Genomic DNA, 25,329 nt, shown 5'->3' on the forward strand with positions numbered 1-25,329 from the left:
TAGCATCAGAACAACCAAACGCTGTCATCATCGGGCTTTTAATTTGGCATGTGCATTAATTTCTAAGGTGTCTGTGAGGGCATGTTTGGAACGAAGTCTATGGGAGCCATTTCAGCAGGGTGTGAAAGCCTTGGCAAATGCCACTAGCTTACCTAGCTAGATCACTTGGATGATTCAGAGCACTTTATTAATTTACTTAGGGGGACCTCTTTTAATTCATGACGTGAGCGGCTTGCGAATTTTGTGGTTGCATGAAAAGTTCCTTTGGGCCAGTTTAAATCTGTAGGTTAGATGAGTGAAGCTACATACCATAACAAGTTACTGCAAGTAAAGTTTCAACTGCGGTTTGCAGTTGCTTTTGTGAAATAGGGTTCTCATTGTTGCAGATGGCACTTGTTTCTGGACCAAGCAGCCCTGCATTCATGCACCCTGCACATTGCTCTTTTTTTTTGACAATGCAGTTCTAGGTGACAAGTTTGTCAAGTACATGGAAGCCTTCCGGCCTTTTCTGGCCATTGGTCTCAAGAACCATGCAGAATATCAGGTAGTGTGCTAAGAGTTCACTGTTGTTGGAAGAAATGTGTTTCATCTTCTGCATGGTCTGTGTTATGGGATTTGATTGAAACCTGTGTTCTGTCATCTCTCGAATGTTTATAGGTGTGCTCAGCTGCCGTGGGTCTGACTGGTGACATCTGCAGGGCTTTGGGACCTCAGGTGCTCCCCTTCTGTGATGACGTCATGACAATGCTGCTGGAAAACTTAGGGGTGAGTGTGTGGAAGCTTTTCTTTTTTCTTCATTTTTTTTTCTCTTTGTCATTTCAGGAATGTACTGCTGATATAAGCTTTGTTGTAGCCAGGGACTGGGTCGTTGGCTCTTGTATTTTAAAAATTTAGCAAGCATTTTTGGCACATAGTATTTCTTTCATAACAAAATCTGTCTTTGTTGGCACCTGTTAAATTGCAGCCCTCTCCTTCCCCTCTTATTTTTTTCTCTTTGCATGTTTTGCATATATTTAATTTGAAAAATTGCTTGTGGGTATCTGCATTAAAATGCAGCAATGCAGAAATGTCACCGAGGCTCGCCGAAGAAGAAAGTTTAGGTTTGTTGGAAGTACACATACACAAACAGGTGCGTCAACAGAAAGCATTCCTTGGTTCAGTAAAATACATCCGGTTTTTTGGACTCCTTAGTGGCTGTGAAAATGTCAGAAAAATCTGGCAGTCTGTAAAGATGAATGCATGCCTTTTACTGTCCCCAAGGGCTCAAATCGCAATAGGCGCGTTTTAAATGGCTCTAAAGACTTGCCAGTGGACATAAGGCCTATCGGTGCTCTCACTATGACAGGAGACCGAGGGTGCATGCGTGCATAAATTGAGGAATATATATAGATACTGTGTCCTGTGATAGTGGCCCCTTTTCACTCTTGGTGTGCTTCACTGTAGTACACTGCCTATGCTTGAACACGTAACATTGCTGCATTGCAGTGAACCTGACTTTTGGAAATTGGCATTATGCAACGCTTAATCCTGACCATGCTTTCTGTGCTTTGAAGCCATCGGAAGCAATGGCTAAGGTGTAGTCAGTGCCAATTCTGACAGCAATGAATTCTTTCAATTAAAGATACGGCACCGAACAGGAGGAAGGAAGCTCGGTAACAAACATCACAGCAGTTAGGCCTAGCGTTCTCGCGGTGACTACGGCTGCCAGCGAATCGGCGTGCAAGAGTACTGGATATAGGCTGCAAGATCATCAAAATGGTGGTAGCTTTGATTAATGTTTCGGACCAGTGGCCATGGGAAAAAGTCGGGAAAATTGGACTGTGACGAGTTGCAGCATCTGAAATCTTGGGGAAATCCTTATACATTTGCTCTATGGGAGGTACGCATTGCTGCTGTGAAGGCGTTCGCATTATTGGTCATGTCCGGAAAATCGGTTGTTGACTGTATCCGTGCCAAAGATGAACACATATGTGAAACACAGTTCATTGTCATAGCCATGGGTCCAACCAAATAGTCGCTGACGGATAATTCAGAAATACTTGAAATACTTAATCAGCTCTGTAGGAGCACCACTAGTCCCATAGACTTAATTCACAGTAAAGCTTTAATTTGACCCTCATTAATTCGAAAAATCGGATAATTCGGACTTGTCTTCTTGTCCCGCCATGGGTATGCCTGTAGCTCTTTGAGGCAAAAAATAGCACGAAAAAAATTGATTTTTTTTAATATGGCATTTTCAATACCTACAGCTACTATTCCTTTAAACTAACCAAGCTTCCCATCTCGGGAAAGAGTATTTTGCCCACAATATCAATTTATAACATCACTGTGAGCTGAATGCCGTGCAAAAACAACCCTTTTTATTGCACTGCCTGGCTCTTTTCCTAGGCGCGCAATCGCAACCATCTTGGTCTCGTTGGAAAGAGGAGCCTTTCTTCTTCAATTGCCCACCAAAAGTTTAAATTTCCCTCCGGCTCGCCGGTGAAGTTGAAAACCGGGGAGAAAGAAAAGTCAAAATGCACGATCCCGTTCGTCGACTAGCGCATCTGACCTGAAACACGGGCTGTAGTTGGCTGCGCAAGGTTCTTGTCTGCTCCACTCTGCAGGCAACGTGACGGCATGTCTCGTAGGTTTGCGACAAGTGCGCAACGATGTCTGATCTTCTGGGAAAGTTCGCCACAAGGCACAAGTTCGGCAAAAAGAACAAGCAATCAGCTTATAACTTTCAGAAGTGTTCCATTCCTTCGTAAAACGTTGAGAATGGTCCGCCGCCAACCGCAAGTGATGCTGAAGCCGCGGACGATGCTGAAGTAGGCCTAGCCAGCTCAGCAAACGAGTGAAAGTGTTCCGAACAACGGCAGCATTCGGCGTGACACTGCAATGTTGCAGCGTGCGAATTTGTTACAAAGGGAGGTGAATGCCCCCCAAAAAACTTTTAGTTCTTGCTTCAAAGCCAGCAACAAAGCGGAAGTTGGTTTTCTTCACTCGCACCGATGACATTCCAGCCGCACCAGTCGATGCTCAGGCAGGCTTTGCTATCATCAATTTAAACTCCGTGAACCTACCAATGTTGTTTGTCGAGTGCAAGGTGTGCGGCGGTAGCGTCACAGTAGGCAAAAGCAAACGAGAATGTGGCCTCACCATAAAGATTATAATGCACGTGTGCTGCCGTGATGTTGCATCAGCGATTAGCCCGCCCAGGGTGAATGGCAACCAGGAGAGCAACCCGTTTGTTGTGACCGTTCTTGCTGCGCGTGTGATACAAGCCACCAGGAATCGGCGAACAGCACTAAATGATGTTTTTGCCACATTTGGGTGGCCGTAGTCAGAGTGACTACATTTCTGGTAGCTTTTCGCCACTTTCACTGCAAGATACTGCAAAATTCTTTATGCACTTTTGATTAAAAGTGAATGTATTTTTTCTTGTTTTCTCAAAACACCGATTTTTGACTTGATGATTTGCGGCAGCGATATCTCTGCCTTCAAGGCAGATAGAGCCATAATTTTTGTTGTGGCTCGTAGCCGAGTGTGCAAAGCACACAATGGTAGGAACAGATTTTGGAATTTATGCATCAAAATTTTTCAATTCTGCTTTAGACCAGGCAGTAGGGTACCCACATTCGGAACGGTGAAGATTGAATTGCTATAGAGTTACTAATATTTGCTATATAAATAAAGTATTCCTACTGTTGTGTTCCTTATGTTTTCTAGTACCTAGGCACGTGCCAGTATAAATTGTTGTAATGCGTTTGTTGTTCTATTGTTTCTGCAAATGATGAACAATGAATTTCATTTATCTTCAGAACTAAATGGCCTATTAGAAGAAGAATTACATATTTGAAATTGGCACAAACATCTTAAGATTGGAAAGTTTCATTAATATTGATTAAAAAAATTAGGATTATTTCAATAGCAGTGTCCCCCCTTAATGCAGTCACTAATTAATTCGGAGAACTCTTGAGCTCTGCGAGTCTGGAACATTGCAAAAAAAAAAAGCAAGAATGGCTCTTGCTGCTGTCTCGTGCGGAGGCGCACTGGTTTGTGCTGTACACACGCTCGTTCATGCTGCAGTTTGCTGGCTTACCCTGTAAACTGCACTGGTTGTATTTGTGCCGCACTGGTTTCAATACGCAACGAGTACAGGCGCTGTTGGCTGTTCATAGCTAGATACTAAATAACGCTCAATCTTCAGATCATCAAAGTTTATTTTGTGTCACAACTGAATATGCAACTTTCATGGTTTATGCATACGTATCTGCCACTGAAAATCACTTTCATTTTTTGCATTTCCCTTTTGACTGGATGGATAGCTATATTCTTGACGAAATAACCCGAATGCAGTTGACGCCTTGTTTTTCATTAGTTTGTACGTAACTGATGACTGCAAGTTGTCGCTGTGGTCACAATGTTGTGAAGTAGACGCAAAACCCAGAAGTTGTTCAGATCCGTTCGAATGGACGCCCAGCACGCCTGCTGCTGATTGATACTATCGCTCCGATAACAAAGCTGAAGGGGTTAAGCTTTGTTAATAAATAAACATAAATAAAATAAATAATAGATGGGCTCTGAGGTTAAATGAAAAAATAAAAGGTTAAAAGGTTACACATTTTAGCAATTGCCTGTTACCCGTACCAAGATTGTTCCTTTCCACCAAAGCATAGGCCTAGCATACCCGCCGAGTCAGTCTACATGCTATCGGCCCGGCCCGTCTACAAGTCTAACAAGGATAAATCGCTCTTTATTTCAGCTTTCGCGTCGGTGTTCTTAAATAAACAATTTCTTCGTGTCTACTGTATCACCACAAGGCGCTGCATAGTGCTAGCTGTCCAGAAGTGCCCCGAGCGTGGCATAATTCAAAGTACAAACCATCGATAGAATGTTACCGATGGGTATAGGTGCGGATAGGAAAGTGTTAAAAGAGGGCCTTCCGCTGGTCTAACTATCTGTGAATCATCGACTCGTCGAACTGCCAAGCCCGCAGCACAGTTCCTTAGCTCCTCGGTCATCAAAAGTTCTTCTTTCTCAAAGTGGGTGTCATAGCGAGCGCTCTGCTTTGCAGTAACATTTGGAAGTGCGAAAGGCTACAGAGTACTGCATTACAGTAAATGTAACACTAGTCCCAGGCACAACCAAAATGGTGTTGATTCCAACAAAAAACTAGTTTTGACTTCGATCGACTTGTCTAAATGTAACCTTAAAGAACTGCAAGGTTACTAATACAGTAAAACCTTGTTAATTCGGATTTTACAGGACCGAAAAAAAAAAAAAAAACATGCCCTATTAATCGAATGTCAAATTATTGGGGGTATCAAGAAAACAAACGCTTCCTATATGTCAAGATTCTTTTATTTACTGATTGAGTGAGCCAATCCTGTTCTTATATTGCACAAAAGCAGTGTGGAAGCTACAATTCTTGTCATCTCGTGGCTGTTTAGCGTTCACAGTGGCGAAGGCCTTGCGACTTCTTTCACGGTGCCGCCGTGGCACACGTCTTCGTCTGAGGCAGGCTGTTTACTACCGTGTGCATATCCCTATTATTTATAAATTTTTTTGCCAATGGGTTGATCGCCGACCATCGCGATGTAGCCAGTGCACTCCATCCTCGAAACCTTCTCAAAACGAAAATAGTGTTTGCCGCAACTGCGGTGCACGAAACCGTGGCCGCTATTGGCACGATCATGGACGGCGACCTTGCAGTTATGAAGGCGCGCGACCAATGCACGCACTGAGGCAAAGCGAAACCACCGTTTGCCGCAACCGCCGCAGATTAAACCGCGGTCGCCATCGATGCGACGACGGATGGCGACTACACAGTCATGAGGGCATGCGGCCAACGTGGTGCTATGCGTGGTGTTAAATGCAGGACTAAAGGCTTTAAAGGCACAAATAGCCACGATGCATTCTGGCTTTGCTGTCATTCACGTACGATTTCCCCTGATGACTATGGCGATGTGAACTCCGCCACTTTGTTTCAATGGAGGCTCACACCATTTTTGCTTTCTTGCGGTGCTCCGGCGCCCACCAAACTCCGAGTGTTGTCCAAATTAACCGGTTTGGGACCAAATATGTCCGAATTGAAGAGAATTTTGTTGCATTAAATAATGTATAAGCCTGCTGGCACCGACAGATGAGTCCGATTTTCCAAATTAATGAGGGTTGAATTAACGAGGTTTTACTGTATGTGCCCTAATATTGTCATATTTTGCTGCTACTGGAGTGTAATGTGAGAGTAAAGTTCAAGCAACGAAATTAATGGAAAACAGAAAAAGAACTTATAATCCAGTAAATGTGAAGCTAAGCCTAATATAACCTTTTGTTCGACTCGAGCTCAAATGAAAACAGTGTTACAGCCTTGACAGTAATTATAAAGTGTGCACTGGCATTTTGTTTCCAGAACAATAATGTACATCGCTCGGTGAAGCCTCAGATACTGTCAGTCTTTGGTGATATTGCCCTGGCCATTGGACCAGAGTTCAAGAAGTTCCTGGACATTGTGCTTCAAACATTGGCTCAAGCCTCTGTGGCCTATGTTGACAAGGTAAGCAGGGGTTGTTTTTGCAGTGCTTTCTTCTACATTTTAGATTTCTGACTGATGCCAGTGCAGTTTTCTCTTAGGTGTTGGCTTCAGTCAAACTTCTATGCAACTAAGCTTTAGTGAGTCTGATTTGGGGATAACTACCATCCCTGTCATACAGCACGTAAAAGGACTGAAAACCAATTTTCATGGTACCCATTTTTTTAATGCAATGGAAAGCTTACCGGTCAGTGTCTACAGTGAAATCTTAATATAATGAACTTCAGGGGACCGCGATAAATTGTTTGTTATTCTGAAATAGGTCTATAGTGAAAGCCCCAAAATGAACCATTCCGCTCATCAATCTATCAGTTCCTAAGCTGTGACCATATGAGCTATCCACGAAGACGTCGCTGTGGGCTCTCGACATGCGCTGTTGCTATTTTCCATAGATTCTGCCGCCACGCACCACCGAAGCACCGTATAATAAGAGTGACGCACACAAGACGCTGACACCGAGAAAATTACACACCAAAAGCTAGTTCCATTTCGTCTCCAAAGCGCAATGTTTCTTGCTTTTTGTTTGTTTTTTACATTTCTTGCCGTGAACACCGCAACTGTCTCGCTCAAGGTGGACGCCTGAACTATGTCAAAGCGCAAGTGCGCATAAGCAACACTGTCTGGAAAGGGCAAAGTGTGACCGCGTAGAATCTCGTGAATAGGGAACCGCAAGCTCAAGTATGGGCGCGCGACGACAGCGCACACTGCTGCTCTAGCGAGCGAGCCGTGCAAAACTGGGAATAGATGGCGCCCGCGCAGCCAGGCGCAACCAGTTTGCAGGCGGCCACTGCACGTGCGCGCCCGCGCTATTCAGTCGAGCCGGGGCATTGGGGCGTCGCGTCGCCAGCTGGGAACGTTGTCAATAGGCTTTTTGCGCGAAGTTGAGTTTCCGCTATGGCAAAAGCGGCCCCGCCGAAGCGAAAAGCGCGGTCCGAAGTATTGCGATGTCGTGGGCTGCTGTGTCGTAACGAGCCCCTAATTCTCGTACCTTCAGTACTGGTGCAGTTACTTCACTGAAGCAGTACATTCTACAACATGAATGTTTTTCTAACTCATTTGGGAAGAGGTCCGAGACATCTTTTCTAAGCGTCTCTTTGGCTTTCCGCTTGGCTTGCCCCATTTCTAGGGCTGGCTGGTGCATGAATTTACTTCTTTATTGTTGACGTAAATGCACACCGCATCTGTGTGCTTGCACTGAGCCGTAATGCCAGCTTTGTAGGTGCATCTGCCTTCTCGAACGCAAGAATTTCGCTTTTCATGGCACGACCACTGCAGCTATGTAAGAAAAAAAAATAAGAGCGAGAGAGTGAAGCCATTTGCCACTACTTTTCAAAGGCAGCTGCCTTCCAAACTTGCCTCGACAAATAGTCAGCAACATGGCATGGTGCGCATTTCCAAAGCTAACTCCAAGTTTGCAGCTCTGCCACAATACTCCAGGCTGCCCTATAAAGCGAAAATAAAGGCAATATGCTTACGTTTACTAATATAAACACTATAGCGCACTGTTTCGAGTGTACGTTCACTAGCGCGCTAATTACGCGAGCGCATCACGCGCACGATACCATATCACGCCTTTAATTCTGCACCACTCACAATGAACCGCCTTCGCGCAGCAGGTTTTATGCGCCTGTAAAGCCGATACTTTCACAAAACTCGAGTGCAGGCATGACGCGACCACCGAAATCAACGAGGTGATCAGTTCAACCGGCTTCCCAGTGCTTAAATTTCATCTGCCTCGCCGCCAAGTCAGTGGATGATGCTCCAACGGGCGAAGCAAAAGTGTATTTTCGCAGGCTTTTCAGTGGGATGCCATGGCCGTAAAATGATTTTTTTTTTTCGCACGCCGCAAACGTCCGTCTCCGACAGTAGACGACAACAACTGTAAGGCTGCCCTATCTGAACAACTAAAACATATGCTTCATATTCGACAAGGAAGAACATCGAGAGTACGCGGCTTCATTTCGCAGTGTGTATAGACAATCAGTATTTTTAACATATGACAGAATGACACTCATCTCGAGGTACACGTCGTACACGATGTCGCTCACTTGTGAAATACATTTCGCACTGAGCTGTGCATCGTTGTCGTTGATTGTCTGCTCCACAGAGTATACGTGACTGACGAGCTTTTCTCGTTTTAACAAGTTGGCTTTCCTGAAATAGCTGTCCAGCTTGCCGATCTTTCAGAAGTCGCACTGAAGGCGATACATTGTGACGCGCCGCACGTGCAACGCGAGGGGAGGGCCCTGCACGTGCACAAAAAGCGAGCGGCTGCAGCGCGGCGCAGCAGAAATGCGCAGTGGATATTCCCAGTTTCAATTTTTCTGCCACAGATGGCGCTACCTGTCAGGAGCAGTGGCGCCGCTCGCGGTGCTTGGGTAGCCTATACGAAAGCTACATTTCACCACGCGTGTAGCTAGTATGGCCACAGAAAGAGGCGTGCGCACAAAGGAGGGTTAAAGAAGGAAGAGACGTGCCTCCATTCCTAGGCGACACTATTATTGGCGGAGCATGTGCTCGTAAAACCTGATGTGTTGTTGCCTCTGCTCGCCCGCTTTTTTTTTCGGGCGTGGTCTCGGGTTTTGCAAGCCGCTGCACTGCGACACCCACTCTCTCCGCCTTGTCGTCTGCCGTGTCGGCTGCCGTGAAGGATACACGGAAATCTAAGAATCCCCAGATTTCTGAATATTAATTCGTAATACTGAGGTGTTGCTAACATCACAGGGAAACTGAATAATGATTGTTATTCAGAAGTTCATGGTACTGAAGTATCGTTACATTGAAACTATGTCAGCAGGGGATTTCTGAAAAGTTTGTTAATGTGGTGTTCGTAGTAACGAGATTTCACTGTAATCATGAAGTACCAATGCAGAAAACGCTCTGGAACACTTTTTATTATAATTTTTCGATCTGCATTAAGGGTGTAGTCGCTGACTAGATGCATGCTGAGATCGGTGATAGGTGAGCGCGATAACGATTATATGCTGGCATTAGCGAGAGGCAGACAAGTGTGCCTGTGCTGTAACAAAGTATAATTTTAGACATCCTACCCACATTCTCTCCAACTTGCGGGTTTTCGCAGAACTATTACGTCAAAGTATAATTTTGTTTATCAAGTCATGTTCCTGCGATTAATGTTTTCCGAAACGTTATATGATTTCCGCGTTGATAGCTACGTGTTTTTATGGTTTTCTGTCCAACTGCTATTGTATTTAACCAGTCAAAACGAAACCAATCAGATCGAAAACGAAATGACGCCTTTACACGTGATATGGGATGCGGCATGTCGCCGCACCCATGCGTGCGTTTATGGTTTCCAGTGCATAGAATAATGTGCGAGTGTCTAATAATATGCCAACTGCAATTTTAAGCAGTAAAGTTGCTGTAATTAATAGCAGTCGACTTACATACAATAATCTCGTAGAACACATCCGAATTAACAAGATTTCACCACCAGGTCTCGCCACTTACTGGTTTTTGAGACCTTCTTTGCCAATATAAAATTAGAATTATTACTTAAATCATGAACACTGTGCTGGAATCTATCACTATAATTCATGGTCATTTCATTTCCATCAACGTCTCGCAACACATTCTGGCCAGTTACCAGTCCCTTTAATGTCCTTAGTTGGTTTCTGTATTTGTGTATGTAATACAGTTGCCAACCGATAAAGCGGACACTGATAATCCAGACATGCTCGGTAATTCGGACAGCTTTGTGGCATCGCCAACTTAGACTTAATGTGTAAAAACTACCGATATTTCGGACAGCCACCAGCTCTACATTCGATTATCCAGACTCTGTCCGTCCATACCTGTAGGGTATGCCGACTCTGCCGCCATTATCTCCTCTGGCAACCTCGATGAGACGTTAAGTATGGCCTCAGAGATTTAACTTCAAATGCCAATCTTGGAGGCTTTGCTTGAATTATAGGTTACATCAACATCGTGATCATCACATCCTATTCTGGCTATTCTTGCAACCCTGTGCAAGGCCTGCTCTCGCCATTCTGTTTGTTGAGTTTGCCTTTCGGACAGTGTACTGCCATTCTGTGCTTGTTTGTTTAGCTTGCGTTCCAGACAAAGCGGTGCTGGCTCCAAGAAGTCTTTCTCGTGAACTTATCGACAGGCCGCATCAAGTGGTACCAAAGGTGCCCTTGCAGTCCGAATGAGCCAGACTCCGCAACTGAAGAGCCTCAACTGCCGCCTACCACAATAAGCTGAAATGTGGACATCACTGATGACCTGTTATGCTGCGGTGTGCGGATTTTTGCTGTCGTTACATCTGAAGACAGTGCAGACATCGACAGCACAGTTGTGATGAACTGAACAATGACGAAATAATTGAGCAAGTTCTCCAAAGTCAAACAGCAACTCTAACTTGGATGATGATGATGTGCCGTGTGCTCCGAAGCGTTCACATGCAGATCTCACTCGAGCCTTTGCAGTCCTTGTATCGGCGTACAATGACAGCACAAAACTGGCAGAAATACAGGCGCACTTGGTTCCACATAAGCGGAAGTGTGTGAAGCAACGAACTGACCACTTATTCCTTGCACAGGGGCCTTAAAACGTAAATAAAATGATCTTTTTTCGGATACATTCGTTTTTTCGGACATTCAATAGTTCAGACTTACTTACGTTCCCTGTGGAGTCCGAATTATAGGTTATCGACTGTATAAAAAAAAAAATAACAATGCCTGCACTTTAGTTCAGAGAACTCTGCTAAGCGGGTTTGGAAAAGAATGCCTGTGGAAAGTACCTTGTGATGTCTAATAATTTGCGGAATTTGTACCTGGTTCAAACCCAATTTGACTTGGTATGAATGAGTATTGTCTGTATGTTTATGAAATGCTCAATTTTCATGCAACCGATGCTGCTATCAGTGCTGACAGCGCCTTAGTAATGCATAATTCATGAATGTACAAATTCCAGGAGCAAGTCGCAGCACTCAAAAGCAGCATTTCCATGTCCTAGTGAGCTCGTTTAACATGGTGCAATCCTCCAGTATGAAATACTCTAGATTGCATTGCTTTGGATTGTGCTGACAGTATATTACGATGTTGCACTGTTACATTGTAGCCTGTTGATTTGGGCATCACACTAATCTCTGGTGCCTTTGCAGAGTCTGTCACTGCACCCACTTATGTAGCCACTCTTTGACCCCTGAAGTTGTGGATGCATGTGGTCTGTACTATATGGGTTTTGTTTAACCTAGGGGTTCTCAAACGTTCTGGCCCCGTCAGCTTTTCCAGAGTGCTGCAGAAACCCTTTAGAATAAAAAACAGGAACAGCTCAACACAGGACTAGCGGGTAAAGAGCACAGGACAGAGCTCTTTACTTGCTCGTCCTGTGTTGCGCTGTTCCTGTTATTGTTTTAAAGATGAACCAACCAGCACCATTGAACACATGCAGAAACCCTCTCCCTCAGCTGCGTTCTCAATACTGCGAGTGCTGACGTGCTGGCATGTCTCTAGAAAAGGGGACGCCTAACCAAAGTAAACTGCCACCACATTCCTTTTTTTCCCACGACATGCAGCACCTGCCGACCATGCGGCTACTGCTCTAGGCACTCTCTGCCATAAACTGGGTCTTCACATGAGCGAACTGCTGGTTGCACAAAATCTTCAATTCTTTACAGACGTCAGAACTCGCTCGTTCTGCAGAATAATACCGATCAGAATGATAAGCCTAAATGTCTGCATCATCCGACGTGCAGCCATACTGCTCTTGCACATCAAAACACTTGTCTTTCACTTGTCTACAGTGAAACCTCGTTAAAGCGTAGTTGGCCGGAGCTCGGAAAAACTACGTACCAAACGGTAGTACTGTTTAACCGAAATAACCTGAGATCGCCCACTTACCTGTCGAAAACGGAACTCGGAGAGAGTGCGATGAAAGGGGAAAAAAACATGCAGTATTTATTCACTTCGCGCGACAAAAGTGTTACTTTCGTTTGATGCCACGGCAGCCTAGCCCAACGACAGTGGCCTCAAAGTTACTGAAGCTGCATGCCAGCTTTTCAGCCAGCCCCCTCTTCTCGGCAAACACTCGCATGGCAGATTCCTCGTTGGCGTTACGTATTCACCGTGCACGTACGCAGTAGGGCTGCAGAAGTCCTGGGGGCGCATTTCCATTGCTGGGTGCCGGAGTTTGGAATACTTTTCGTTTGGAATAGAGTTACGTTATCGCGCCCCTGTTCTCGTCGCGACGATTGCATTCATTAGGCTGACGTAACGCATAGCTTCTGCCACTGTCGGGCCTGAATCGCCCGTGCTGTTGCTTTCCGTGTCGTCCTTATCACTGTCGCTAGGCGACACTTCGGCAACAACAGAGGCACCGATGGCGAAAAGTCGAACCTCGTAGCCGACATGTCTTCGCGGTCGCAGCAGCGCTGCCGAGCAACTTCTTCGCATTCCAAATGCCATACTAGGCATGTGCGAATAGTGCTTTTTCACTTCGAGGCGAATACGAAGCGAATAGTCATCGAATTCGAATAATTTCTAAGCGAAGCGAATATTTTCTAATCGAAGCGAATATTTGGGACCCCTAGTACACAACAGAAAAATTGATAGAGTGAAGTACATAATTTTGTTACAATGATCTCTGCTGGCTGTTTTATCAGTTATATTTTCTGAACCATTATAAATGTGAGGCAATGAGAAACAGACATGAGGCACGAGACCTTTTCATTTTTCCATTTATTCAGACCACTGTGCACTGCTCACCCAGCCTTTCATCCTAGTGCATGTTGCTATGTATAAACACTAACTGCTCAACATGCTCGGGGAGAAGGTGTTCTCTTCTAGTGGTAACATTTCCTGTTGACGAGAACAACCTCTCACTTGACACTTGAGTTGCTGGCACCGACAGGTATAGCCGAGCTAGCTTGGACAGTGACAGGTACTTGACTTCGCCGAAATTTTTTCCACCACAGGAAAGGATTCTCCAAGCGGGGCCGAACAGGTGCATGGAGGTACTCCTCCACCTCTTCCATAAGTCGCTGGGAACCAGTGCTTGAAGTGGTGGTAGAGGCCAAAGCTCCAAAAACATCCCACACATCACTAGAGACAGCTTGTGCAGGTGCATTGGACTCTTCGCTGTCTCTCCCCTGAGGCAGGCTCTTCTCCACAGCTGAGCAAAGTAGATTTTTCAGCCACCGTTTCTCACTTGTGGTGTCGTAACAAACGGCTTTAAATCGGGGGTCCAATGCAGTGCTCAAGGCATATGTCACCTGCAATATTATATCGACAAACCTGGACTTCATGCTGTGAAGGAGGTTTCCTGCAAATGCAGACTCCTCCCCACAACGCTGCTGTTGCTGAGTGAGCAGAAGTTGCATGCAATGCACTAGTGGCACCCCTTGTGAAAGAGTTGGGTGCTTTTCGGAGCAAGACTCTCTTGTTGCATCGTCAACACATTTTAGCACTGATGTGACGGATGCCATCAGATGCCATTCACTTGAAGTCAGGTTTTCCAATGTGTCCTGTTCCGACAGATTCAAGGAAATCGGTACACGGAGCTTTAAAAGGCGTGACATCATTTCATATTCACTGTTCCATCTCGTCGCAACATCCTGAATCACTTCAAGGCGCTCTAAGCCCATGCTAACCTGAACCTCTTTGAGGCGACTTCTGGCTTGGGAACTCCTCTTGTAGTGCCCTACAATTGCTCGGGCCTTGACACACAGCTGCTCAAAATTCTGAGTGTCCTTCTTCGCACACTGGATGCACAATTGTAACGTATGCGCGAAGCAGTGTATACTTGTCTATCCCGTTCGCGATGCGGTGCCAGGAAGTTTCTGGCATTATCAGTGACAATGAAAACTGGAACATCTTGAAGCAGTCCCCACTCCTTTGCCAAGTCAAGGAGGATGCACTTCAGGTTGTCAGATGTATGGCCTTCCGGCATGTGCCGGCATGCAAGGTGATAATTGTGAAGCCCGAACTCTTTATCAACGAGGTGGCATGTAAATGAGACATAGCTATCCCCGGGCCTAGACGTCCACCCGTCGGCCATCACCGAGTAGCATGGGGTCCCGTCGGTGAAGTGATTGCGCAGCTCGCTTTTGATCTGTTATTTTTCTTTGGCGTAAAGTTCTGGCACGACACTCCGAGAAAACATAGTCCTCGATGGGACCTTGTACTCGGGCACTGCTGCATGCATCAGACAGAAAGCCTGGCTCCTCAACGATAGAATAAGAGTGCAAGCCAGTGGCGAAGAACTGCGCAACCTTCGTTCTTAACGTTTTTGTGTGCTGACTGTCGCCTTTCAACGTCGGCTTGAAGTAGCTACAGCTAGCCGCACTTGCATCCGCCTTGTTGGTGCCCGTCGTCTTTTTCGGGCCTGCAGGCTTTTTTGAACTTTCGGCAGCACGGAGCTTCTCGAACTGCTTGAATGGATCAGGGTGACACTTTAGGGGATTGACGAAGGTGGTTGTAGTGCCCGTGGGCGTCTAAGGCGCATCTTGCACGTGCAGCACGTCGCGTCACTGGCTCTGCGATCGAAGAACTCCCAGATGGCACTCCGGTACACCCGCTGCGCCGATTCGTTCATGGTTTGGCTACTTTGGCTGTGCGCGCAATCGAGCAAAATGAACAACTAAAGTGTGACTGAAGTTGATAACTTTAAGCGACGTACACATCTGGCGACCACGTTTGCAAGCGCAAGCCTAAAAAAAGAAGCTATAGAAAGCACATGGTTGCTTCACCAAATACCTACTACCGCTAAGACAAACTTTCTTTTTTTTAATCAGTCGGTGTTAAGGCGATTTATATTATATCTTACAATTACAAGGTATAATATGCACTTTTAGGTAGATAAGTACCTACGGATATTATGATGACGTTACAGTTACGTTACATTTAGTGCCTAAAAATGCAATAGTAAACGCTTTCTTTAAAACTTCCGAAGAGCCATTGCTATCGTTATCAATATTGTTTACGTTCATGAATTCGTATGCTAGGTCCAAAGCTCGGTCACAGCCTTGTTTCTTTCGAGCGGTCGTTGCTCCGTCAGCAAAGTGCCATGAAAATGCTCTGCCCAGGGTAGATATAGAAAGACAAATTTGCAAAAAATGTACACATACCGGTATTCTTAAACTTCGAAAGACTTCGAAAATATTCGAAGTTTTCGAATAGACCTATTCGAATCGAAGGTCGAATCGAATATGACATTATTTGCTTCGGTATTCGAAAGTTTCTAATATTCGCACAGCTCTATGCCATACACCGTAGTCAACAGCAGATCCTTGTCGCGTGCCAGCGCCGACTTCTTCGTGTCACGTTTGATAGCACGGACGATGTCTAATTTTTCTTCTATGCTGAGCACCCGGGGTCTTTTTTATCTGAGCTTGGGAATGACGCAAGTCCTCGCTTGCACGACGCCATAATGCTCTCTGGCACGGCATCGAAATGATGCTGATGTATATGTGGCTTCACGCGCAAATGCACAGGGCGCTTGGAGGCCGTTGTTCCGATCTCCGAGGCTTGTTGTTCTGCCGGGCCGCCCGATGGAGACGACGCACTGCCGTGTTTGCACACCGAAAAGTTTAAACGCTACGTATTAACCGATGCGTATGCAATAAGCTGGTACGGTTTACACGGATACAAAACACATTATGTTCAATGGCCGCTGAGTCGGGGATTTGACTTTACTACTTTTAAAATGAAACTACTGTTTTAGCGGGTACGGTTTAACGAGTTTTTACTGTATTTGCAAATCCAATGCAATGTGGTGGCAAATCGGACTCAATCAAAACTGCCGTGCTGACTCCAATGGGCCTGAATCCTAAACAATGTGTGAATGCGCCCTGCATGTTTGTTACGATATGCCAATTAAACAACCAATATCATCATCTACGGGCAACAAGAGTTGACCAGGCAGACGCTGCTAAATCTGGAAGTGGCTCTCAGCTTTCCGAACCTCGGCGTTCATTCCTGCTCGTAAGCATGAATTAAAAGTGCCCAGTGTGACTGCTGTGGGTTTCTCGCTGCTCCCTGATGACTGAAGTGTGGGTATGGCATTCAATGGCTTCATTAAATTCAAGACGCAATGCACATTTTTTTCTTCTCTAAATCGATAAATTGCAGAAGTGGATGGGAAAGAAGGGATGGGGTTGGATTCATTCTGACCACTTGCGAAACCCTAAGATGCCATTCCCGGAACCTAGTTTGAGAACCCCTGGTTTGACCAAACGACACTCGTACTGGAAGTTGACAACACAGTACCTTTCTGCAGAACATTTACTTTCTTTATGCTTGTTATCTGTGCAGCATGACTATGAGATGGTAGAATACCTGAATGAGTTGCGGGAAGGCTGCTTGGAAGCTTACACCGGCATTGTTCAAGGACTCAAGGGAGACCAGAATTCTCCGAATGGTAAGCATCTGCACGCTGCTTCAAATTGTATAGCCACACTTACACACTGAAAGCCTCTATCCTTGGAAAGACCTGCAGAATTGCTTTGTACAGTCTGTCATCAGTTCCTTTCTCTAGTTGAGTAGTTTGCATTTTTTGTTTCTCAATTTTGGTGTGAATAGAAGTAAATGATTGTTGGAAAATAAAAGCAAGTTGAATTTACAGTTGAATCTCGATATATCGAATAATGCAGTGGTCGCAAAATAGTTTGATGTAGCCAGAAGTCGGTATATAAAATCACGCAAAATACATGTATAAGACTTGTACAAATCAATCAATGAACCAATTGCGGCACAGTAAATACTGGCTTGAAGTTTCAAACAAAGTATTTATTTCTTTGGTTGAAAGTACTGCAGCAGTGTAGCCTGCTTTCCTATTGGCAGCCGCATGCTTCACCATGGCGTCCTCAACATAGTCTAAACGATGGATGAGTGATAGGCCGGTGCCTTCTATTCAGCTGCAGTAGTGGCGTAGAAGGGCCAAAGCAGGTACAGCTTCAGTTGAAGTTGGGAGCAGGGAAACAGCGCTTGCAGGATCAACCTCGACAGTGTCTTCGTGTGGCCGCTACTTCCACTGCAACCTCCGCCTCTGTCAATCGAAGCATTTTGAAACACTGTCAATGATAAAGTATGAAGTGGCGTCAGCCAAGGCGTCTATGAGTGAGCCCAGGGAATGTGCACTGTCGCGCGTCTTTGTGGAATCAAACCGCCATTCCTTGCGAGGTGCAACAGGCGTAGAGCGTGGCCCTGAGGAGGAGTTAGTATGGCAAATGTAGTGCGTTTTTTACGTTAATCTAGCCAAGCTGCCACGTGTATACGCCGCTATGTTTAAGTGGCTCCTTTGACAATATCGCTGTGTGCAGCTATAGTGCGTGGCAGTCGGTAACGCCCATCGCGCTGCCGCTATCTTCGAGAGTGTTGTGGGAAAGCTGGCGGTCTGTCAACAGAGCACATGTGGTCTGGGGTGGCAGAGTTCGATACAGTCGCCGACTCATTTTTCAGACTCCAAAAATTCGGACATGCTCGATTATTTGGTCTGCTTCGCGGCACCGCCATTCTCCCCATAGACCATAATGTATAACAGCTGCTGAAAGTTTGGACACCTTGCAACCTCTCGTCTGATTTTTTGGACACTCCTTGAGCCAACTCAATCGAGAGCATCATGCACCGACTCTGACCGGCACATGGTTAGACTTTCTGAACGCCATTTTTGTTTTGAACGGAGCCTCCTTGCTGCTCCACGAAGTGGCGCTACTGCAAATCCCCGCTCATCATCATCGTTTCTGCCTGGTTCGTGGCTACAGCAGTTCCAGTCTCAGCTTAGTAAGCCATGTCAAGACAATCCAGCGGCCGAGTTGCTTCTTTCTTCATGCACGATGCTGCGAGTAGGCCACGTTTTTCGTTTGTGCGACTTCTGTCGGCGTGACGGCGTGGTGGTGTTTGCTTTGTGTGCTGTGTCGAGGTTGCAGTGATCCAGCGCGGCATACAGAAACATCGCGTCAAGTTTCTAATGGCGTCGACAGTGTCCATGCAGACTGCGCTGGGGAATGCCGGCAAGCGGGTGCCGGGAGGCCTAGGATTTGTCGCCTTCCGAAGTGCTCCCTACTGACACGGAAAATGTTCTGCCGAGACCTGCGCAGTGGTTGCATTGTGATTTTGGACACCGTCTCATTTGACAGTTTCACAGGTGCTGACACTGCTGTACTGATATGCGCAGAACTCGACGACGGCGAGATCATTCGTCACGTTTCTGCTGCACCGCCAGACGATGACTCCGAGTCGGAAGATGATGCACCATGTGCTACGCTGCCGCCGCATGCGGAGGGTCTACAAGCAGTGACTGTGCTTTCAGCTGCCTATAGTGACCATACGACCCTCTTCGAGATTCACGCTTATCTGACTGCGCGTAAAGGGAACAGCGTGCAACAGCGCATTCACGATTTTTTCAAGCCTACTGCCGAGCCCGAATAAGTGCGTGGAAATAAAGGCTTTCCTTTTTTTTTCTTAATTTGCTTTTTCGGACACCTGTTTATTCATACATTTCCGCAGTCCCCGTGAGGTCCGAATAAACGGTCGGCGACTGTATATCCGTTCCACTTCCTACCCTGTTGCATGCGATTTCCAGATGATGTAAAATGTGTTCGATATACGCAATAATTCGAGATATCCGTGTTTGCTATGTTGAGGTTTGACTAATAGTGCTGAACAGTTTGTCACCCCAATCAGGCACACCTGTGAGGCTATCCATTGTCTCTCAGGCCTTTGGGAACACTGCCCTCTCACTCCTTGCTGATCATGCTGTGAAGAAAGAAAATGTGAACAGTGTTAGCAAACAGAAGTAAAATACAGCAAAAAAAAAAAAGGAAACAAAGAAGAAAGTGAGAAGATAGCGTGAGGGAAGAAAATGTAAATTCACTGTATGGCAGCTCCCACATTTGTGCATGTGCCACCAGAGTGAGTGGCCAAGCAGTTGCATTCCTGCATTGCTTTCTTTTCAGTTCAACCTTGACTTTGTGAAAGTTTCGAGGTCTAGCCTGATTTACTAGTGTAGTGTAACCTATCGTTATATTAAGCAACTAGCCCCAGCCAAGCGTTTCATGACATCAAATGAAGCTGGTGCTGATATTTTGTTTCGGGTTCACCACCCATCTTACATTGCTTCTTTATTTTTTTCCCCCTAGCTTAGAATTGACGGTAGGCCACCAATCAAGCTTACATGTAATAGTTTACTACTACACACATTTCTGTTATTTGAGATTTAATTTTGATCCAGGCGCTAGGGTCCTAGCCAGTGCCCATATATTTCAGTTGATCAAAAATTTTATATCAGTCCTGAAATTCGACCTTGCTGGACAGGTCAAGGTTAACCCTTTGAAGGTTTTTGCCGTACATGTACGGCGGCGGTTTTCTGTCCCGCAAGGTCTTTGCCGTACGGGTACGGTTCCGACCCTCCGTTTGAAATTTCGCGCCATAATGACGATGAGCGCTCATCGGGAGGTGCTGCCACCTCTTAGCACTTACAAGATGCGTTTGAAATTGGTGCTACCTTCTTGGGGAGATAAACAGAGCTGATTGCTAGCTTCAGCGCGTCGCTCAGACTGCGGCAACGCCCCTTTGGCGGTTTCGGTTTCGCCGCGTGATCGCAACGGCGGCGCGCGAAACGTCATTTTTTCTTTGTCGGCACTCTCTTGTAGGGCGATGGAAGTTGATTTCTATCTTGATTGGCGCTGCTCTTAGCTTGCTTATAGCGGCGTTCGCGAGGTATTCCCGCTCTCAGTGGCAACGCGCTTTCGCGGTTTCGGTTCCGCCGCGTGATCGCAACGGAGGCGCGCGAAACGTTGTTTTTCTCTTTGTCGGCATACTCTCGCAGGGGCGGCGGAAGTTGATTTCTATCTTGATTGGCACTTCTCTTAGCTTGGTTATCACCACTTGCTTATCAGCGACGTTCGCGAGGTATTCTCGCTCTCCGCGGCAACGCGCTTACGCGAGAGGGTGCCTCAGACCTCTGCCCAAGGCAGCCGCACGCAGAGATGGCATGTGTGCGCCAACACAACTCCTCGCTTCAAGAGAACAGACACGCATTTTAGGTGTGCAGACTGCGATAAGGCGCTGTGCGTAGACCCGTGTTACAAGGAGTACCACGCTCGGAAATACTATTGAACATTTTGCAGTTCTGAGTGATGCCGACACCAAAATACTGTTCCTAATTATTTTTGACTATTTATTCCCGACTTAATACATTTTGGACATTCAAGATCCGCAAAAAAATAATTTGACCACCTGGGAAAGTTTTTTTCAAAATAATTCGACCCTCAAAGGGTTAAATGCTCGCCATGGCCATGCACAGCTTTATTGGTGACCACAGTGGCAGCAGTGTCAATTTTGGCAGCACGCTAGGGGCAGTAAATGCAAAACGATAGAAAGTTGGGCAAGTTGATACGGTAACATATTCTTGGATTGTAGCGTGAAGTGACACACACAGACGAGAAGCAGACAGGATGAGCGCTCGTCCTGCCTGCTTCTAGTATGTGTGTGTGTGTCACTTCGCGCTACAATCCAAGGACAGTAAATGCGTCATATATACATTATCACCTGAACACTGATATTGAACTTGCCTTCAGCAGATTTTCAAGCAAAGCGATGGTTCACCATGAATTTTCATTGTGTTTCTAATGTGCACTTGTTTTTCTACAAAATTGATTTAAAGAATTGCCTGCATGTTGCTACGTGATACGAAACCAAAACCCTGTTCGCAGAGTTGGCAACTGCCTACAGTCAGAGACAGTCATCACGGCGTTCTCAGACTTAAATTATGAAAGCTTCTTAAAAATATTTATTTAAATAAATAAATAAGTTATTTTATATCCTAAGGCAGCGGCAGTGGAGTTGTGTCACATGTTTTCAGTATAACAAAGTTTTCTGGACGTCATGGGACAAACTGGTGGAGTGTTTAGCTACACTTGGTACATGGGCCACCATCCCGTTTGCGATTTGAGAATCGTTGGGACAGGCGGAATCAGGCAATGGACTACACAGAGGACATGTTGTGGCCTGTAGACAGTCAAAAAGAGCTGTGTATGAACGACGATGATGGATATTAAGTGTGAATACATTTGCATTCTGTCAAGGTAAATCTTTTCCTTATTGTGAGAATTGGAAGCATGCTACATGTCTTTGTTTGATGAGATGCACATCATATTTGGATAAATACACTTGAACCTCGTTTTAACAATGCAGGATATCATTAAGTAATGGATACAACAAAGTAAATGTAATTCTCTTTGAAATTTTCATAGAGATTCATCTTTAAACTTCATCTCCCTAACTTGGAATACCTGAGTATTGCGGGCAGAGTATTTCTCTTTTCACGGGTTTCAACATTCTTTTGGCGGGGCAGTTCAAAACACCTTTGTTGGATACACTGTTGAGCAACACTATTCTTTCTTTTCTCACAACCGCGCACCTCACATTTAGTGCGTAAGCAGTGGCCGTGCGGCCAAGCTCTTCGCTCACACTGGGGGGCCACATGAGAGTGGTGGACCCAGTGGATTGGCCCAATCTGCTGCCATGCAGTTGGCGTACTGTGTTGTGTTGTGTGCCACGAGCTTCTCAATGACGACAGACTTCACTGCACAGTGTGGTCTGTGGTCCTCTTTCGACGTGTTGCCACTTTCCCATATGAACTAACAAAGTGGAATGTGGAAGCAAAAGACTATCATATGCGTGACTCTGCTAGCACCGAGTCTGCTGAAGCTGTCGCTGCAGAAGAAAATGACATTGCACGGGAAGTTGAAGCCTTGTGGAATGTGCTGAGTGACACCAGTATTGCTGTGGCCCAGTGAACCGTTCTGCTATTATGTGAGCATTGACATAGTGATGATGGAGGAACCGTCCGACAACAATATCGTGACCACTGTCACCGGATGAAGCAACAAGAGTGACAGTGAATACACCACGGACTGCGATGAATGCATTTGGTGTGCCAATGTTGCTGTTATTTCACCTCTGAAGACCTTGAAAGCAACACCAACGTATTTTGCAATGCATCGATGAAAAGGAGGTCTCTTACTTGCGACATTCGAAACAAATGACCATCATAGACTTCTTTTTCCCACAAGAGCTAGGAGAGAATAAAAGGGGCATTGGTGTGCATTGAATAAGCGGAAGATCTTCACTAAATTTTTCTTCCAGATGTGGCTGCTTAGTGATATAGTGGGCCATGAAGCGGCCTTCCTTGTTGCATGTTTAAAGTTGTGCACCCTGTTGGCCATATAGTATTGCAGTTAAGGGCAGTAATGTATAAAACAAATTTCGGCTACCCCTTCAACTTCACTGCAACGAAGTTTGAGTGTACTGCTAAATAAAACAGTGGTGTGTTTGCGTGTTTTCTCTGCTTCTTTTTTAATTCAATCCGCTGGCTTACTCATCCAATCTGTCAGTACTGTCAAGATTGAAATTAATGGATGTTGACTATTTCACATTAGCATCTGTGATGTGTTTGGTCTTGTTCAACATTGTGGTGTTATTCATAGAACACTTTTTCCTCTCTCTCTTGACAGCTGATGTTCAACTGCTGCTGCCACACGTGCCACATATTATAAACTTTATCTCTTCGATTGCTGTCGACAGTGACCATTCAGATACCAACATCGCCTCTTGTGCTGGACTCATTGGGTATGTTTGCTTTTCAGATTGGGGCTTTTCTAAGCGCTTAGCCGTTCAGGCATTTACAAATAGCAAAATCTTAAACCCCTCAGGAATGTCTTTTTTTTTTTTTTTTTTTGTCTTAAAGAAAAGTTTTACAGGGCAAGATTCAATGAGTATGGCGTGCATTGAATCTGAGAAAAGCCGCAGGAATGCGATCGCAACCATCACTGTACCAGCTTCCGTGGGAGAAACAGCTCGTGCTCTTTTTATTTTTTCACTGGAAGGAATGTTTTCGTAGTTCTGGCTGCAATTTACTTTCTGGGTGGCATGGGTGCACACCCGTCTCATGGGTGGTCACATACTGTGTGACGAGTGCACAAAGTGGTTGGAAAGTGTCTCCAGGTTGTCTTTGGATGCGCGCAGCATGCACTTTGCTCATGAGTAAGCAGTCCCGATTGCTTGCACCTTGCAGAACCTTGTGCATATCAAGTTGTTTCGTAAGGATGCACTGTACTGCGATTTTCAATGTTCTCGTCGGCTCCACAATTTTCCAGATGTTGAGCTGACTATCTGCCATCACGTTTTCATGCAGGTCACTTGTTCTAGCATCCTGAATTCGGCTGTCCTGTCGTAACATGAGTCATATTCAATACTTGTCTGCCCTTGCTTAAATAGTGCAGTCTTCTTGTGTTACAGTAGGGGACATCCTTTTTCTATGTCAGTCTCCACCATATCCTGATGGATACAGGACGAAGTTTGCCCCTTTCAGGAACTAAAAAAAAAAGTTGTAGCATGTGCTTTCAAGTTCTCCATTTTGATTTGTTCATGCATCACTACATATGAGCTATATTATGCCGTGCGACTTTCTAATGGCCTGCAAAATGTAGACCCTGTGCAAATATTTTCTGGGTTGAACTGAATACAAGAGTCGGTCTAACTGCAGGAACTTCTGTTTGACCGCTGTTTATATTTAATTAGAAGCTGCAGAAGGGCAGTGACTGTAGTCCTTTGAGTGAAACAAATGCGTTACTGCTGTTCGATCAATCACTCCTTTAATTCTAATAGAAGCTGTGGGTCCACTAGGTGAAAAGTATGGGTGTGTGAATATTCAAAATTGTACCTATGAGTGACGACAATAGCAGTCATGGAAGTGCTACGCCAATTGCGCTAAACTGCGCCGTGAAGAAAATGCTGCTACATGCTGTGCCAAAGTGTCGCTTATCGCATGTATTGTGCCACTCTTGTGCCAGCACACACCTGCTCTGAATATTGGAGCAGACAAAATGGAATAAAATAAAACATGTTCCACTTAGGCGGTGCTGAAGTATATGAGCATATCTCAGGTAGGGCCCAGGACCTCCTTTCCTTTCTGGATCCGCCAGTGTCTATGGAGAATGCGGCAGCACCATGAGGAAGTTGTAATAATCAGAGCAGCTGCGACAAATTGATCAATGATGGACATATTGAAATAAGGACTGATACTTCAGTTAGTTGGCTGGAATGCACTTTTTGCACTTATTGACGCCTATTTGTCATTGTGTACACTTCCACGGCACGTGATTTCTCACTGTTACAAGTGTTGGATATGTGCAGTCGCTTTATGATTCATTAGTGGTATCTACATGTCTTCCACTAAGGTTCTATATCTGCTGTGTGTAGTTTTGAACTAATTATCTTAAATGTGGTGACGCACAACTGGTGAGGGCGCAGCTGCTTGACTGGCAAGCTCGACTGACAACTAGGCAAGCTTAGACATGCAATAAAAAAATCCAATAATGGGACAAGGATGCAGGCACAGACACACAAGCTACACAACAGACAATATCCCATCTATGATCCATGCCTGCAAGCACAACCAAGGATTGACAGTCACTTAAGTATCCTTAGTGATTTGAATGCAAAAGCATGGCAGCTTCTCTAGCTTCTCACCTTAAATTAAAGCTCTTACCTCAATCCACTTTGCTCTAATTTGTACCATTCTTAACTTAACCCACGCTGATAATGACTTTTCCTGCCACTCGTTGCAGACAATGCTGCCTTTTCTGGCTCATGGGCTCATATAATGCTTTTGCATTTACAAAAATTGGTGTCCATGAATTGGGCAGCTGTACGTATCGACTTGTGGACATGAGTTTAGCAGATATAACGCTGTAGCAGGTGAAAGGAATAACAAAGCCAATATGCAGTTTT

The 25,329-nt window shown here is 45.4% G+C and overlaps 1 protein-coding gene across 1 annotated transcript in view; it reads left to right on the forward strand.

Annotated features, from left to right (window-relative positions):
- Fs(2)Ket (Importin subunit beta Fs(2)Ket) overlaps nt 1–25,329 on the forward strand; it is a 79,371-nt gene that overhangs the window by 40,560 nt on the left and 13,482 nt on the right. Inside the window, exons 13-17 of the mRNA XM_050189306.3 lie at nt 462–544; nt 658–765; nt 6,395–6,538; nt 16,849–16,954; nt 23,052–23,166. Of these exons, the coding sequence (XP_050045263.1) occupies nt 462–544; nt 658–765; nt 6,395–6,538; nt 16,849–16,954; nt 23,052–23,166 (556 nt within the window). The remainder of the gene's footprint in view (nt 1–461; nt 545–657; nt 766–6,394; nt 6,539–16,848; nt 16,955–23,051; nt 23,167–25,329) is intronic.

Source organism: Dermacentor andersoni, chromosome 2 (genome assembly GCF_023375885.2).
Source record: "Dermacentor andersoni chromosome 2, qqDerAnde1_hic_scaffold, whole genome shotgun sequence".
In the NCBI taxonomy this organism is placed as follows: Eukaryota; Metazoa; Arthropoda; class Arachnida; order Ixodida; family Ixodidae; genus Dermacentor; species Dermacentor andersoni.